Genomic DNA, 17,227 nt, shown 5'->3' on the forward strand with positions numbered 1-17,227 from the left:
CGTCAAGTGGGCGGTAACATGTCGTCGGCAAGTTGAACGACATCAAAATCGGTACCACAAGGCGCCGTATCCGCATGATATCTCATCTCTCGCACTGGAATAATGCATCGCTCCGCATGTTTCGATTACAAGTGAATTTGGCTGACAAATCCACGTTGTTTGTGCATGAAAAATGCCAAGATTGTGTTCGTATTCTGAAAAGATTGGTAATGAGTAGAAGTGTGTCTTGCGGATACTGAGAAAAAGCTGTATATACGGGTGTGCTGCAGCGGCTTGGCCGGCTTTCCCATTTAAGAGAACGTTTAATCCATCGGGAATGTGTATTGTATTTCTTTTAACCGATTAAATCCAGACACTGTCACGCCGCTGGAACCACTTCATCTTCTTGCCAGATTTCTATATTTCTTTCTTCCACAGATTACTCACAATGACGACTACCGGAAGCTGCGCCTGCCATCAGATTGAGTTTCAATACTCGGGTACGTTCACGATTGCGGGCGGAGCGTCCAAACTGAATGGAAGAGAAAGAGCTAATCCCAGTAGGCAATCCTGTCCTCACCGCACTATGCCACTGCGTAGACTGCCAAAAGGTGTGTTGCCTCATGATGCCTACAGCATGGTGCCTGTTTACTTCAAAAACTGTAAATGGTCAGCTAATTCTTGCCAGTGGACTGGTAGCGCCTATACCTCCAATGCTGTCGTGCCCCGCGACTCCTTCAAGGTAACAAAAGGTATGATTTCCCGCTCATGTCTCTCACCCACTTCAGTCCGTCCTTTGCGGGCTCCAGTTTCTTCATACAGGTACATGATGGCAACTAACTGTAACAGGCACACCCAAGATCTGGGATATTGCCGGGGATACAGGCAAGAACAACAGACATTTCTTTTGCTCTGCTTGTGGCTCTAGCTTGTATTCAGAGCCTGAAGCTATGCCCGATAAGACGCTTGTGAAGGCAGGAACTCTGGACAAGGGCGCTGCAAGCCTAGGGGGCAAGATAGATATCGAACTATATACCAAGGATCGCGTCGGATATGCGACTGCCATGCGCGGTGCAAAGCAAGAGGCTGCTTTTGTCAATTAGTCCACCTTGCTTGCAAATATAGGAAGATAAATCTCTTTAGTCGTGAGATAATTTAACAAAGAGTGCTTTTCAAAACAGTTTATTGCTTAAATGTGTGTCCCTTACCTTTTGGTGTTATTATGCCGAATTTATACGCTTTTTTGAACCTGGATAGGGCCGAATTGGCTCGGTGTCAGACATCTGTACCCACCAAGTAGCGGACGCAGCGCCAGACTTGACCGTTTTTACCATCGAAATTCGACTGGCAACAAAATTTGGCTTTCAGCGCGCACCACCCACCAACCACAAATGATGATGGACTAAAATTTATACTAAAAGATAGCTAATAACGTAAATAATTAAAACATTAAAACATTTTATTTGTAACTTCCTGTACAGCTGTTTTATTCCAGTTTAAAGACACATTTTGGCGGCCACAGCGGCCACAAATCGCCCTTGATAAGCCGCTTTTGGTACGGCCTGAAGCGGGATTGGCTGCTGCTGCCGGCGACCTTGAATAACGCTGTGCACGATGGCTATCAGCAAGTTCGTCCATGCCGCCAATAAGCAGAAGTCGTAAGATATCTTGGTCTCGAAACAATTCCTCCAGGCTGCCCACCAGATCGTAACCGAACTTGAATCCGTGCAACTTTTTGCTCTCATAAGCTGTAGGCGTAATCGTGGATAAAAACAACATGCGTACGGTTGAGTGAGCGTCAGGTAATCTGTGGCCTAGCTTCAGTCCAAGTTATTTCCGTGTTTTGTGTACAATATTCCTCCAATAGAAAGTATTTGTTATAACTCCCGCTAGAGTTATCACCGTGATTAATCTCGCATTCATGAATTTACAGCTACCTCGGATAATCTGCTTGTGAAGGACTTTGTGGGTTTGATAGCTTGCCTCTCGGAGGACTCTGCGGGTACATCCAGATGTCGCGGGATTATGGCCAATCACACCAAGTTCCGACATCGCGAGCTCCGCAGGCAATTGCAGGGGACGGATAACGTCTCGGAGGCATGGCAATAAAGGCTTCGGATGCTGATCCGTGACCATGGTACCAAAACTATCAGAGCCGAATTTTGGCTGAGGGCCAAAATCTCTTAAAAACTCGGCGATATAATGGGAGCCATCTGGTACAGAATTGTTTATGACCACCAGTAAATAGCATCTTATCAGACTCAGTTCTTATTTACTTCATACGCCTTGAGGCAGACGAGAGCCATCCACAACAGAAAGATACAGAGACGACAAAAACTGCCATGGCTCCAAGTGCAACAACTGCTCCTGTTAAGGCCGCTGCGCCGGCTCCCAAAATCGGCAGCGAGCCCTTGCGGCCAAAGGAATACTTTGACAAGCGTTCGGCAGAAGAGATGAAGAAGAACCTCAAGATTCCAGAGCGGACCTTGCAGGAGATGATGGCCTGTGCATGCAGAATAATCTCCAGCAAACAGGAAGACGCGGGCATGACTGGCCAGATTAGTGCGCGTTCTGAGAAAGGCGACGGGTTCTACTGGACTCTACGCTTCGGCGTCGGCTGGGACGAGGCCAATCCAGAGGATATGATTGAGGTTGATGGCGATCTTAACACCGTGACGGGCGACGGCATGGCTAACCCAGCCACCCGCTTCCACCTTTGGGTCTACTCAGGTAGACCAGATGTCCACAGCATTATCCACACTCATTCTCCTTGGGTTCAGGCGCTGGCAGCCGCTGAGCAGCCTCTTGTTGTCTCTCAGATGGATATGACGCCTTTCTACAATAACTGCGCATTCCTCGGCAAGTGGCCGGGCCTGCCCATTGCCGACGATGAGGGTGTCATCATCACAGCGGCCCTGGCCGACAAGAACTCCATTATCCTCGCCAACCACGGCATGCTCACGGCCGGGAAGAACGTGCGCGCATCTACATACCTAGCAGTTTTATTGGAGCGTGCGTGTCGTATTCAGCTGCGGGCAGCTGCTTATGGTCCTCCTAGGCCTGTCAACGGAGCTCTTGCTAAAGAGGCCGGTTCTTACCTTCTGCGAGATAACATCGTCAACTCTTCCTTTGAATACTGGTACCGACAGAGCAAGGGATTTGCCCCTATGTCTATATAGAGGGCGCAACAAGGCGGGATCAGACTTCACTTCATTTGTCACAGGAATTAAGAACGGAACACACGCTATCGGTCAGAAGGATCAATTTAACCTGGACGAAAAGAAAGCTTCGTATATAAGACTGCCTTCAATCCCTTCTTGATAGCGAAGAATTGCAAGCACTGTTCTGACTCTGAAGTCCTCTCTACTTTACACATCTGTGACTAAGACAAGACTGCGTAAATAGATAGTGGGCGATATAAAAGTAAGAATGTTTTTCTGCTGAAAGAGGTTTTGTAAAGCCGTCTGCTAGTATGTCTGTAGTTGGTACCCACTGAACGGTGATTTTGCTATATCTATGGATCTGTCTTAGCCAGAGGTTGTGGATGTCGACGTGTTTTAGTTTTGACGTTAGTTATGGTCTCTCTTTCTGGATCAGGCCTACTGTTTGTTAGTTATCGCACAGGATATGAGCTTGTTATTCAGGATTGAACTCTATTTATTAAAATAGCCGGTATAGAGATATTGTCTCCCCTCGCTGTGTGAGGCAGCAATAAGAGCTCAGCTTTAGTTATTATTGTGGTTACAGTCTTCTGTTTTGAAGACTGCCACATAATTGCGCCATTGAATAACTTTTATTAGGTAACCCTGTCACGTTATGAGACTTATTATTAATTAAGCTTATTATTAAAAAAGAATTTATTGTTATTTCTATCCTTTAGAAGGGTTCATGTCTTTTATCCTTAGTTTGGAAGACTTCCCAGCCACCTGATTTTATGACATCCAGCAATTACGTCAAGTCTTCTTGTTCAACTAACAGAGGCAGCTTTATCTGACACAAAACGTGACAGTTATTGAGGCTGCAAATAAAAAGGCATATACTAACGCCAAAAAGTGGTTTTTTGAAGCTGTAAAAAGGCACGTAAATAGCGTATAACTTCTGTACTAGAACTACTAGAAATTCATAACGAAAAGGACGTACAAATTATGCGAAGGGGTTAATTGAGCTATTAGGCCTAAAAAGTGCCCGAGCTGCTAATCTGCCCGCACTTTGGTGGTGCGAGCCAAAGCGAGCCCAAAAAAGTAGGGCGTGGCACGAGTAATAGCATGATAGAGCCGGAATCTACTCCGTACAAGACCTCAAATACGAAGCCCCATAAAAAATGCAGAAAATATTTTCGGAAAACTAACCAATAAAAATACTATCCGCTCCGTACCTAGCGCGGAGTAGGTAGTGGGGTATAATAGCAAATAAATTACTAGCCGGTCCGGGTTCCAGTTCACAAAAATAGCTAGTACGGAAAACGGGTGTACCGGAAGTATCCATGTTAACTACCAGGACAAAACCCTTAAGAGTCGGCTACAATAATAGTGGCGTGTAGAGGTGCAACCTGGCAGGGGAGACAAGGTCTCCTCGCCCGGCAAGAACACACAAAAGATACAAGTATTAATAATTACAATTATCAATATTTTACCTTAATAACGGACTTAACCCCGGTAATAATTAAGTAGGGCATCGTGAAATCCAACAAAACTGTGGGTTTGTGTCGGATAATATAAGTGGACTATTTGCTCCGCAAAGAGAGCGTTCTTTTTGTGTGATACATCGTATGTTTTACATCTACTTTCACTACTAGACGAGTTAACTCTATTCATGCACTAACCCCGGAAACGCTTAATGCGGTGCAAAGATTCAGTTAGGCCTCTATAAACTGACATGTGGCTATTCCGGCCTAGTAGCCTGCTTTTGGGCAATCGCCCAACCCCGCTATACATGAATTTCTTGCCATTGAGCATAATCCCGCACATGGCTGGGCAACAACAGCGTGCAGGCTAATTTCTGCCTTTCATGCACATTGCGTGTTACGAAAAAGTTAATTGTCTGTGTATACAAGGCTACTAAACCACGACAAAAAGTTGTATATATATAAGATGAACGAGTTTGAGAACACGGCTATGTTCTGCCTCTTGGATATAGCCCAAAGCAAAAGATATTCAACCCTTTATATTTTGACATTAAGTCGGCCATTTCCGTCTACAATCATGTTCATTCTCAAGCGCGCCCTTTTCCTTGGTTTGGCTGCTACCTTGGTTGCCTCACGAGCCCACGAACATGTCCCTGTTCATGGCCATGTGTTCAAAAGAGGGCTCCCAGAGCCGGTGGGAAACAACAGAATCCCCAATACCATCGTCCTTGGGGATGAAACTTGGACCCGCCAAGAAATCATCGACGCAATAGGAGACTCTCGCAATGGGCCAAAGAACTTTATTAACAAGGGACTGGAGAATAAAGGCGGCAGATGGGTATCCAAGAATGGTCCATTATTTGAAGGCGCTGGATCAGGCCTGGACGAGTGGGACTTGACCAAATGTATGAAGTAGCTGCCCGTTCCAATCTCAAAGTCTGTCCGCATGTAGACAAGTCTAACAAGAAACGCAGTAAATAATCGCGGAAAATACCGAGCTATTACCACGAAAAAGAATAAAAACTTTATTGGTATTACAGAACATGTTGAGCAAAACAACGTCCGAGCCTTTTATGATGTCAGGGAGCAGGTTCGTGCAGGGACATTTCTCAATGGCGGAACTGTTGAAGAAAGAGTAACCGGCATCAACGGACTGCACTTCGGCCGCAAGGACATCGTGGCGTCTATGGAGAGTAAGGCAAGGCAAAAGGTCCCAGATAAAGACGGACAGTGGAGGTCCAAGATCTCGCCACTGGGTGGTAAGTTGCAGCACATTTTTTATGCCATCTTTTGGGTCTAGATGAAACAAATTTCGCTAATTCCCCTGTGACTGGATAGGGAGTAAGGAGGGAGACTTCAATGTTGTCTATAAGAACAACAAATTCCTGTATATTGAAGATGCATCTAAGCTGGGCAAAGACTTGGCTGAAAGAAAAATCTTTTCGCCACCAAAGGTTACCAACACCGACGGAGCAGGGTCATCTTGCAAGAGAGACGCAAAGTCAGACTGTATTCCGGGTGAGGGAACTAAACCCAAGAGTGAAGAAACCAAACCCAAGGGTGGGGAAGCTCCAAAGGACGTGGAAAGAGCCAAGAGGGCCGAAACCGTGTCGAAGGAGAAATTTGAGGAGCTCGCACGGAAACACAAGCTCAATGAAATCCCAAAGAAGATTAAGCCGGATATGGACCTCGAGGGGTTCAGACAGAAGTTGAATTACAAGGCACTAGAGCCCAGCTCACCAAGACTTCGTCCTGGCTCTGGTGGTGTAGCCGTAAAGTTGCTTGGCAGTGCAGGAGGTGCCTTGTGGGTTGGCGGAGTTATCGAGGCCTTTGCAACCGACATGAGTGCGTTGGATCGGGCGGCAGCCCTGTCAGCTATCGTCCCGTTTCTGGGCTGTACTGTGAACGCGGTGTCCTCTCTGCGAGCTGGCAAAAGTGACGTTTTTAACGGAATTGATACGGCCTTGTGCTTGATTGGCGATGCCTTTACGGTAAGCGGCTTTATTCCCGGTATTGTGGTGGTAGAGTTGGCCCGATGGATTGTCACCTTATTTGAACCTATTCCAGGACTGCCGACTATACAGGACTTGCAAAAGAGCCGCGACTCAGTCTGGTTGGACAAGTTTATCAGACAACGCGTCTTCAAATACATATACGCAGCTGTTGTCCCGAGTGACGGGGAGAACGAGTTTACTAGCAAGCTGGCCATTGCTTTCGGGACCGAGTCTTTGGCAGTTGTATCCGAGGGTGCGCAGCAGATTGGTGCGCTCAATGCCAGCAGCTCGATTCTGGACCCTAGCCCTGAGTTGAACCAGGAAGAACTCGAGGTCGGCGCCGAAAAGGCCATTGGACAAGTCACCGACGCCATATCAGCCGAGATTATACGCAGGCAGCGCAAGTACTTGTTGGGTCTTCCTGTCTCTCTCAAGGAAAACTCGACCGCCTTTTTACAAGCTGTTGGCAAGGAATACAACAAGGATTTTATGGAAATGATTCAAAGACCAGAGCATTTCCAGAAATATCCGAATTCGTGGTTCGAGAAGCATATTGAGCCCGTCATCGACGCAGTCGCCAGCTTCATTGCACCAGTTTACCCCGGCGACCCGTATTCGAATTCCAAAACCTTCATGGCTAACGCCGCAGTGACACTTGAGCAGACGCCCTTGCCTATGCCTGACCTCTTGGAAATCGCTTTTATCCTTGGACAGTCAAAGGCACTAGCTGTTAGTGACGAGGTGCTTTCAGTCATGGGTTACCTCAAGGAGCAGTTGCCAGGCAAATCCGACAAGGAGCTTCAAAAGGTTGCTGGCCAACAAGCATTCAGTGTTATCAAGGCTATTCATGGCGATATCAAGGAGTCTGATCTCCCGCAGAGTCCCCTAATTCAAGACAAGAGCATTCGGCAAGGACTCCAAGTTCTACTAGCTATACACTTGGGTAAGGTGGAAGATACAAGAAAGAGGATCGTCATCGCAGGCTCCAGTTTATACCCTACACCGCAGGAAGTGAGCTGGGCCAGCCTACCACTGGTTCCTCCTGCCAATGTCGGTGATAACAGGGCCGGTCTTGTGGCGTCGATGCTTGGATTGATTGATACAACTACTTGGTGGAAGTATGAGAAAGGGGGTCTTTCTGGCGACGAGAGGAAGAAATTTGCCTCTACTCTCAAAGAGCATCAAGACACAATGCTTGCCTATGAGTCCTCTTAGGCACTTATTCTAGGACTGACTAAACCAAAATCTACTATTTATTTAGTAAAGAAAATGTTAAATAGTACTTGTTAATAGGTTATAGCGTCAGGATACTTCTTTAATATAAATATATTATCTAAAAATACAGGGAATTAATATACGAGTATAATACCTTTGCTATATAAGCCTAATTTATCAGATAACTATTATATTATAAGACTTATTATTAATTAAGCTTATTATTAATAAAGAATTAATTTTTATTTTTAATTTAAAAGACTTTCTAATTATCTGATTTTATCAGGGTGGCTGGCCAGCCTCTCAACTACTTAGGTTCCGTTAAGGTAATTTACCCTCTACTTCTTCGGCTCCGTAAAAAATATGTCAGACAATTAAGGTTCACAAAAGATCGAGTATAATAGCGCTGACAGTGCTAGTTATATTAAATAAAAATTATCTAAGGAGTAAGAACCTTATTAAGAGTTACACGGGAACTATACAGCTCTTTCTATACAAAGGAAAGCTTTGATAGTTTATGTGCCAGGCAGCTGCAATAATATCTCAGTTTTTTATGAGGTATAATTAGGGTAGGCCTAATATGTAACACGACGTTATAACAAATAAGAATTACACCAAGTTTGCTTGTTCTATAAACAGAAGCAGTCTTACCCGACACAATACAATTGCCGCACATCAAAATCCCGTATAAATAGCACTTGTAAACTCTCCCACTCCCCCCGGGGGGGGGGGGGCAAGCCTAAGCGTTCAAAAGGTTCTTTTGTACCTCTAATGCTGGGTTAGACCCAGTCAGTAACCAAGCTATAAACCGATCCAAAGCCTTGCCAAGGTGAGAGACCTTGTGTTTCTCCTGATCTCCCATTTCCGCGAATGTTAGGTTCGTGCTGCCATACTCGAAACAACAGTGCCATCCAAAGTTGACCGAGCCACGAGCCGGCACAATAGTTCCATCGGCCCGGCCTTGAAAAAGTATAGGGACGTGGCCAGGCCCTTGGCTGTAGCCAATTGTAGACACGGCTTGTGCACGATAATCAGAAAAGCCTGCCAACAATAAGTGCAGTCTTTGCGGGCCAAGTGCCTCTAGGAACCACTTTCTAGGTATAAAGGTTAGGGTTAATAAAGTACACACGAGACAGGGGCTGATGAGGGCGGGGTTTCTACTAACATATACGGTCCTGGAAGGTCTCCTATAGCCTTGAAGCAGAGGCTCGTGTCCTCCACCAGCACTGGGCCTCCGACCTAAAGTTATATAACGTGGTGAGCAGACTGGCCTCTCTTTTACCAAAGCATATATGCACTTACAATTTTGGCCGCATTTCTGCATTTGTCGATAACGATATTCGCGCTTGTGCCTTGGAGCTCAGAAAGTTCCACAGCGTGCTGTTGGACCACGATCCCGATCTGACCAAGTATGCCCGCAACATCCGCTACCTTGTTGACATTTTCAGTTACAAAAGTTATTGTCGTGTGATCCATGATTGTTATGCCTGACGAGCGCCGGTCACTTTGTGATAGATAAACAGGTTTAAAGACACCGTTAACATGTGCATGCTGCGCTAGTAAAGGTGGACGATTGTAACCAAGTATCTTCCAGGGATAGGCGGTCAATGAGTTTATTCACTAAGGAGTTTTATGGGCCCCACGCTGCTAATACATGTAGGGATGACAAACTACCCGTTGGTCAAGGTGTGGGGCCGTGCCATTAAATGGCGACATCGAAGGCATTTAGTTGGGCTGCTGTGGGCCCTACACCTTGACTAACGGGTAGAGCCGGAATCTACGGAGTACAAGACCGCGGAATACATACAGAAAATACTTCGGAAAACTAACCAATAGAAATATTATCCGCTCCGTACCTGGTACAGGGGTAGTAGAGTATTATGACCAGTAAATTGCTAGCCGGTTTAGGGTTCTAGCACAGTTTATAGAAACCGCTAGTACGAGTGCGGATGTACCGGACATCTGGAAGTATTTATATTGACTGCCAGGATAGAACCTTGACCCTTTTGGCCGCCTTGAAGCAGTTCCTATATTTATATAAATTCACAGACAAAGATATTCTACAAAAGGAGTTAAGCATAACAACCATCCTAACAGTCTCTTTTAATATGGGAAATACAAGGAACATTTTTCAAGGCCTTTCGGCGTTCGCGATTACCCCCGCTGATCCGGATGGCAAGGTCGACACTGGCGCCCTCGGTCGAATACTTGAGAGGTTAGACATGCCCGGTATTGATTCGATTGGACTATTGGGGAGTACAGGAACCTACATTTATCTGACGAGGGACCAACGCAAGGTGGCGATTGATGTGGCTATACGAACCCTGCGGGGTAGAAAACCAATTATTGTCTCTGCTGGTGCGCTTCGGACGGACGATGCACAGCATCTAGCTAAAGACGCAGAGGAAGCAGGCGTCGATGGGCTGCTACTTGCACCTGTCTCGTACAATCCGTTGACTGAGGAAGAGGTCTACCGGCACTATGAGTCAGTTGCTGGCTCTACCACGCTACCCATCTGTATCTACAATACGCCGAGCACGACGCATTTCACCTTCAGTGATGCACTTCTTGCTCGCATTGCCGGGTTGCCAAATGTCGTTGCGCTCAAGCAGCCCGCCCCCATCAATGAGCCGAAAGGAAGACACGAAGCGCTTCGCGCAAACCTTCCCTCTGGTTTTTCTGTCGGATACAGTGCGGACTGGCTGGTGGCTGACTCGTTGATGGCGGGAGGCTCTGTATGGTACAGTGTGATTGCGGGCGTGCTTCCGGCACCGTCTGTCGCGCTGATGGATGCCATTCGCACAGGGGACGACGCCGAAGTGAAGCGCATCTCGGCTCTCCTTGAGCCCATCTGGGAACTATTCAAAGAGTTCGGTGACCTCAGGGTGGTCTACGCACTCGCAAACGAGCTTGGCCTCTGCAAAGCAGCCCCCCCTCGGCCTATTCTTCCCATAGCCGCCTCGCATCACCGTCGGATTGTCTCGGCGTTAGCAAACGTTAATGAAAGCATGAAGGTGCCATCTTGAAACAAGGGCGGGCTGAAGTGGGGTCCAAGGCCGCGCTGGTCCCATTAGTCGGTCGTTACTGTACCTCGGAGGACAGACGAACAGCAAGGATTTTTCAATCCTGATAGACGAGTCAAGTGGGAGGCATCTTGAAGACTTGCGGTGTAACCCGCAATTCATAGCCTCTGGATCGTTTCAACAGATCCAGACACACTTAGTATACACAAGCAATTTATATTATAGACTGAACGCCGTTCTCGATACTATCCTAGCCGTACACGTTTTGAACTATAAGACACAACATTCTTGCTGAATGGCGAAACGTAAAGAGGTAAGCAAGTAACGTAACAAATCAGTGACGCACCTATCTATTATAGCCTATTATTAACAACCGTCGCTACTACCCTTTTAATACCTGCTGTGAATTCATACTTGTAAATTTAGCTATAGTGTCCTAGCGTCTGACGAATTCCGACAACGCCGTTAAGCTTGATATGCAAGTAGTTGCTAGTTGTGAACACACTCGACTAGAACTATTACTAATTAACCATGTGTCACACACACGATTGTATGGGACAGCTTGGGTAGAATAAATGACTCTTGATTTTTTACCTAAAGAGTGGAATAATACGAAACTAAATACTTATTATAATACTGTTGACTGGCAGGCAGCAGTAGAACAATAGCTGTTGCCTTGAATGAGCGACCTGACCTTGACACCATGCGTGAGCTCGCTTTTGGGGTACTTTCATCCATATAATCACTGACAACCACATTGTGGCTCGAGGAAACCCCAGTCTACTTACCATGCACCGGTTTGTCCACGTGGGTGTAACTGTACCAGTCGTTGAAAACTCGGCTACACCGAAGAAAGCCCAGGCACAAAAGCAAGCCTCTGACGGACGGATCCAGCACACCAACAGGCAGCGGCCCTCAAACAACTATATTCAACTCAGATGCAGGCATGAACAGACGGTATTACTACTTGCAAAGTCATATTATTACATAGCCCTGCTGCTGTATGAGTAGACATCCCTGGTCGATAAATGCTTCTGCCCCTTGTAATATGAACCGGCATTCTGGAATCGGGCGATGTGGCTACGGCAGCGCGCAATACGCATGACTCGTGATGGCTGTAGTTTCTAGTTTCTCGTCAAGGTACTGCGGCCCAGGCCACGTAGCTCCGCCCGATTACGAGTTGCAATTTTATCTCGTAATGTATCCTGAGATATAGCTGGCATCAGGTGGTAGCAGTTTGGCGAAGGCCAACGGTAATATTGCGTGGGTATATAAGACCATCAATCCCACGTCGGGTTGACAACTCAATATCTACATCTCCAAGTGAGCATCTCAAATCGCCAAAATATTCTCGATCACCTGCCAAACTGCGACTAAGAGCCCCTCGTCTTCGTAAAAATGAAGATATACGTGACCCTCGTTTCCGTGTTGGCTTTTGCGGCAAGCGCTCACCCGACTGCAGACACGGGCGTTAACCTGCATGCCATACGTCAGGACGATGCTGGGTCGTATGCTAGGTCAATGCTCACCGACCTTGAGGCGGCGTTTACACTCAATAATGCGAGCCTGCCAGAGCTGGGGTTCACCAAAGAGTGGCAATATATTTGCAGCCCAAATATTTGGACAGCAGACCAAGTTGCATTCTGGCATACAGGGACGATCCGCCACGATGATGTAACAAGTTTGACCGCCTATTATGTCCCCCATGTGGAAACCACTGCGACCAATACAGGACGTAACAAGGACGTCAAAATGGTTGTCACCAAATCCACCACTACTTTGCAGGTAGAGACTAAGGGTTGGACGGTCAGTGCAAAGCTTTCCGGCACAGGTGGCAAAAAAGACGTGGCAGGCGGTGCCGTTGAGGTCTCTGCATCGTATTCAAACACAAAGTCCAACACCCACACGGAAACAAATACAATATCCCACGAGGCGTTCTGTGAGCCTGGCTACGCGTGCCGAATTGAAACATGGGCATTCCATTTAGGTTTATATGCCAAACCAGCTCACTGGCCGTATTATCAGTTGTGGAGTCTTGTTTATGGTTATAACGACGAACGCTACCTCTGTGACATGGATGTCCACTTGAGAGATTGCGACCAATTTACAGATAGGCTCAACAAGTGGTGCGATCCCAAAGACGGAGGACTGCTGGACGATAAGGGTGGCTATTGGGTTAACATGCAACCCAAGTACTACGATGTCGAGATCAAGCTACCGGTATACGAAGAGAATGGGTTTCAGCCAATGAGTCGAGTAGTTTTAGTCTCGGAGCCGATCGCGAAGAGGTCGAGGGACGTGTCAGAGGTTGCCAAGGTGGGAACGAAGAAGGATATTACGGAGGCCATGGCGAAGGGGATTAAGTACCAGTTTCTTGACTAGGGGTTAGTTAACTAGAAAGAGAAACTGGGGAGTTGCCGATGCCAAGTGACATGCCAGCAATACTTTAACTTGTGCGTCTCAACCAGGCTTGTCAGCAGTCAATATTGATTGATACGGCCAGTATTGATATTGATATCCAAGATTTAGTTATCTGATGTCGTTGCGTTACGAAGTTAGGGTAGAAGAAATTAGCTGACCAAAAAATGCCAACCAAAAATCACCCGGTGGTGTCACCTGGTGCCTCATCTCCATCGCGTCACAAATAAGCTGGCCATGCAGTCCTTGACCTCCGAAAATCGCACCGACTCTGGCTCAAAGCTATCCAAATATAGACAGCGAGCCTTCCCAAGTAACCTATAATCGGAATCCTGCTCACAGGTCGGACCCAGCAGTTGCCTTGACAGGTATGAGAATAGATTGTGAGCGCCTTTGAGCTGATGTCATGCTAGATGGTGTCTTGTTTACGTTGCGATAGAGTCGCGTCTAAGGATAGGACCCGTACTCGTGCTACACCTTCACTTTTCGGGTAAGGGTGCAGCCAAGTTGCGACCCGAAAAGTAGGGGTATAGTATAAGTAGCTGAATATAAAAGACTGGAAGCTAAGGCAGAACAACTTAATACACCACATTCTCACTAACCTTTCTTCTACTTAGCAGTCCCCTAGTCTCCCTTTTCTTCTAGTTCAACAAGATATTCGAGGAAGGGGGAGGAGATGCGGAAGGGGATACTCTGCGGCGACCGAAGGTATTCAGGTACATGATCTAAGAAAAAAGTGCATGCGAAAGACTATCGTTTCATGACGAGTTAATACCGTTACACCCACCCGAATATCCGCCTCCGCTTACAATTTCCCCTGCGCAACCGAACTCTAAAAATACATTCATAAAGAAGGTGACCCCGGCCAATGTCCCAATGGCATCTTCTTATCGTAGTCCAGAGAAAGGCCTCCTTCGTCTCGTATACAACACCAAGCTCGACTATACTGGCTATAACTCAAAATAGAACATCGCCGGCTGACGTGTTCAGCCACACCATGTCGTCAACATTTAATTGAATATCATTTAGGTTGACGCCGCTCAAATCCAGGTCTCCACCCAGATCTCCAAGTACTCCGTACTGTCCGCGAGACTCCTGCGTAGTGTTCGAGTTTGTTTCACCAACCCAAGTTGACGGGTACTGTGCTGGGTTCTGGCTTGTATGATGCTGGAATTTCGCTGATAGAATCTCCAATGCAGCTATGCATCGTCTTGCGGACTCTCCGACTTGTGAGTACGCTTTCAAAAGTTGCATGGCTTTGTCCCATGTGGCACCTGGGTCGCCCAGACTGGAGACAAAGGCTCGAGGTTCTGAAGGCCCGAAGCGTTGCGCAAGCAGAACTGTGGCAGCCTGATACACAACTAGTTGCGGCAAGATTTAGTCTCATGCCGTAACGAATAGCGACGAGAACAATCAAGGGTATTCTTACATAATACGGAAAACCACCACGCCGGTGTAGGCCCCGTCACGGTCTCGCGGTCGAGATGCGTGTATATCATATCAATCGTTTCGTGAGCAGCTCCGAAGCACAGAGTCAGGCATTCGTCCACGATGCCTTGCGATAAAGCTCTGTCTTCGAATCCCAAAAGTTGGGCCCGACTCGGTTTAGGCTGCTTAAGATGGTATTCGGCTACAATAGGACGCAGAAGCAGGATCCGGGCATGAAGATATCTGGGGCGTCTAACATTAGCCTTTTCGACGTAGTGACTCAACAGACACAATCCCTTACCGAGCGCGAAGCACAATACGCTGCCTCTGCAAGATGAAATCTTCAGCTGAACTCGAAACTGAGTAGAGCAAATTCTCCGGTATGGACGAAAGCCACTTTGAGAGCCTACTATCATGATGCACGACCGTCAAAAGTTTCACATCATCTTCAGTCGACTTGTTCTCTGGGTTCATATATATCTCAAGAAGAGAATCGTTCACAATCTCGTAGAGAGTGGTTGATTCTATGAAAAAGCTTACCTTGGTAGCCTCCCCGTCAGGGCGCGTGGAGCTAGATGTGGTCTGCGTGTCAAGGTAATCATCGTCTATCATCCGTGGAAGTGGAACGGCCACTGACATCCAATTTGCGATCATGCTTGGCCGCCCAAATGTCATGGATAAGATCCTATCGAGGGATCAGCACGAGACGGCCCCATTCCGCTGCAGATATCCCTACGATTGGTGGTCTATAGAGATGCAACGGCTTTGGTTCTGCTGGCATCGGGGTCGGAAGGTACTTACCGATCCATAGAAACGCATCCATGCCACACTCTACGAGAAATCTCAAGCTCGCGGAAACTTTCGTTGCTAACAGTAGAAGCCATGTGAAGACCAAGACTTTGAGCCATCCGAACAGCTGAACCAATGGCCATCCAACATTGGTGGGACTCAGATGTGCCCTGAAGGAACAGCCCCATCATCAATAGACACTGGACACCCCCGAGGGTAGCAGTGGGCTGTAGGCGTGGATCGTACAAAGCCTGAGCCCTCTTCCAAAAGGTCTGGCCGAGCTCGTTCCTCTTACCTGGTGAGACCTTGTCGGAAAATTGGCTACCCAGTGCAAAAGCAAGATTGACCATGTAGTACAGCTCTTTCTCCGGTAAGGGTAACGGTTCGCCAAGCCAGATGGCTCGATAGCCCTTCTCAAAGACGAGCCAGTCGTGGATAGGTAAGATGACCCATACAAGTCTGTAATAGTCCTGCATGAGGCCATCAGCAAAGGCCCTTGAGGGCAGAGTACAAGTCATGGGGTCGACGACACCCCCATCGATGGGGACCGCCTCAATACTTGTTTGAGAGAACTGCGCGACACCGCTTCCAGAGTGCGCCGCCGCTTGTGACCTCCCTAACAACGTGTCAATGGCAGTGTTGATCTGACGCATGAAGGAGATGGCGCTGCTACTTCCAAAGTACTCCACGTTGGCAGTGTGATCGCCGACTAGGCCCGTCATGGCATCTGCATTTTTGAGACCCGAGGTCGGAGCACTGGTACGTGATACCGTGCTCCCAGGAGCTCGCTCGGGAGCAACAGCATTGGGGAAACTTCTAGGGGTGCCGGTTGACGGCTGAGAACCAGCCATGTCCATGTCGCCTGGTGGAGGGGCAGTCGGTGTCTGGTTCACTGCGTTGCCTTGGTTCGCAGACGTCTGCGCTACCCTATCTGGCGAGGATTGGAATGGAGACAGAAGCGCGGGGGGTGGATGCGGTGCCGCGGGATGAAGAGGGTGTGAGACAGGCAACTCAGATCTTGGTCCCGACGTCTGTGGAATCAACGGGCGGGTTGTACGTCGAACATGGTTGCCTCGGCTGTAGACACATAGAGTATCCTGGCGAGACAGACATGGCTGACACTCTAGAACAGAAATGGCCGTGTAAGCCCACACCGAACAAAGGAGTGAAAGGTTGCATGTATGTTTGATCTAACTCACTGGGTTGTTGGCCGTCACATTTCACTTTTCTACGGCGGCAATTGTCACACGCTGCCGTGACCTTCTGACGATTCATCGCAACGCACGAGGAGTCCTCTTCCAATCGTTTGATGAGGTTCGGCACGGTGTGGCAAGCCGTCAGCGTAGACCGTAGGACTGTCCGCAGATAATGTAAGTGTTGTCTTCAGTGAGCACCTGGTTGAGCAAAGCTTTTCTATACTCGGACCCCCCTGCCCGCGATCGCGTGTACTCGTGCCACGCCCCCACTTTTCGGGGTAGCGACTTCGCTGCACCCTCTTTGAGGGTGCTCCTTACCAAAACGCTCTATTAGTAAAACGCGCTAGTTTTATTTTATTCTAGTGCTTTTTTACTTATTTAGTAGTTATTATAATAAGTTCTACTAGTTTTAATATTAATTTATATATTAAAAAGGCTAGTTAATACCTTAGAAATAATTTAAAAGCTAAGTAAAAAGTAATAGCTAAGAAATTTAATATTTTATAAAATTATATTATATAGCGGTAAATACTTACACGAAATAAGAGGAAAAACAAGGTA

The 17,227-nt window shown here is 47.3% G+C and overlaps 7 protein-coding genes across 7 annotated transcripts; 5 read left to right on the forward strand and 2 right to left on the reverse strand.

The window, feature by feature from the left end:
* Nucleotides 1–427: 427 nt before the first annotated feature.
* MAA_07972 (DUF636 domain protein) lies at nucleotides 428–1,082 on the forward strand (the record flags this gene model as incomplete). The annotated part of the gene is made up of 4 exons (XM_007825970.2): nucleotides 428–479; nucleotides 544–590; nucleotides 668–731; nucleotides 829–1,082. 4 exons carry the CDS (start codon nucleotides 428–430, stop codon nucleotides 1,080–1,082), a joined length of 417 nt encoding a protein of 138 aa, XP_007824161.2.
* A 1,239-nt stretch (nucleotides 1,083–2,321) lies between these two features.
* Nucleotides 2,322–3,158, forward strand: MAA_07971 (class II aldolase and adducin N-terminal domain-containing protein 2; the record flags this gene model as incomplete). Its single annotated transcript, XM_007825969.2, has 1 exon — nucleotides 2,322–3,158. The coding sequence occupies one exon, from the start codon at nucleotides 2,322–2,324 to the stop codon at nucleotides 3,156–3,158; it is 837 nt and encodes a 278-aa protein (XP_007824160.2).
* A 2,022-nt stretch (nucleotides 3,159–5,180) lies between these two features.
* MAA_11181 (Heat-labile enterotoxin, A chain) lies at nucleotides 5,181–7,812 on the forward strand (the record flags this gene model as incomplete). The annotated part of the gene is made up of 3 exons (XM_011413147.1): nucleotides 5,181–5,508; nucleotides 5,578–5,862; nucleotides 5,942–7,812. 3 exons carry the CDS (start codon nucleotides 5,181–5,183, stop codon nucleotides 7,810–7,812), a joined length of 2,484 nt encoding a protein of 827 aa, XP_011411449.1.
* A 739-nt stretch (nucleotides 7,813–8,551) lies between these two features.
* MAA_07970 (Ham1-like protein) lies at nucleotides 8,552–9,288 on the reverse strand (the record flags this gene model as incomplete). Its single annotated transcript, XM_007825968.1, has 3 exons — nucleotides 8,552–8,906; nucleotides 8,942–9,051; nucleotides 9,115–9,288. The coding sequence occupies 3 exons, from the start codon at nucleotides 9,286–9,288 to the stop codon at nucleotides 8,552–8,554; spliced, it is 639 nt and encodes a 212-aa protein (XP_007824159.1).
* A 632-nt stretch (nucleotides 9,289–9,920) lies between these two features.
* Nucleotides 9,921–10,838, forward strand: MAA_07969 (dihydrodipicolinate synthetase; the record flags this gene model as incomplete). Its single annotated transcript, XM_007825967.1, has 1 exon — nucleotides 9,921–10,838. One exon carries the CDS (start codon nucleotides 9,921–9,923, stop codon nucleotides 10,836–10,838), a length of 918 nt encoding a protein of 305 aa, XP_007824158.1.
* Nucleotides 10,839–12,233: 1,395 nt separating this feature from the next.
* MAA_07968 (uncharacterized protein) lies at nucleotides 12,234–13,217 on the forward strand (the record flags this gene model as incomplete). Its single annotated transcript, XM_007825966.2, has 1 exon — nucleotides 12,234–13,217. One exon carries the CDS (start codon nucleotides 12,234–12,236, stop codon nucleotides 13,215–13,217), a length of 984 nt encoding a protein of 327 aa, XP_007824157.2.
* Nucleotides 13,218–14,210: 993 nt separating this feature from the next.
* Nucleotides 14,211–16,327, reverse strand: MAA_07967 (uncharacterized protein; the record flags this gene model as incomplete). Its single annotated transcript, XM_007825965.2, has 4 exons — nucleotides 14,211–14,614; nucleotides 14,683–14,924; nucleotides 14,983–15,366; nucleotides 15,483–16,327. The coding sequence occupies 4 exons, from the start codon at nucleotides 16,325–16,327 to the stop codon at nucleotides 14,211–14,213; spliced, it is 1,875 nt and encodes a 624-aa protein (XP_007824156.2).
* Between the last annotated feature and the right edge of the window lie 900 nt (nucleotides 16,328–17,227).

This window comes from Metarhizium robertsii (genome assembly GCF_000187425.2).
Source record: "Metarhizium robertsii ARSEF 23 chromosome Unknown MAA_Scf_4, whole genome shotgun sequence".
NCBI lineage: Eukaryota > Fungi > Ascomycota > Sordariomycetes > Hypocreales > Clavicipitaceae > Metarhizium > Metarhizium robertsii.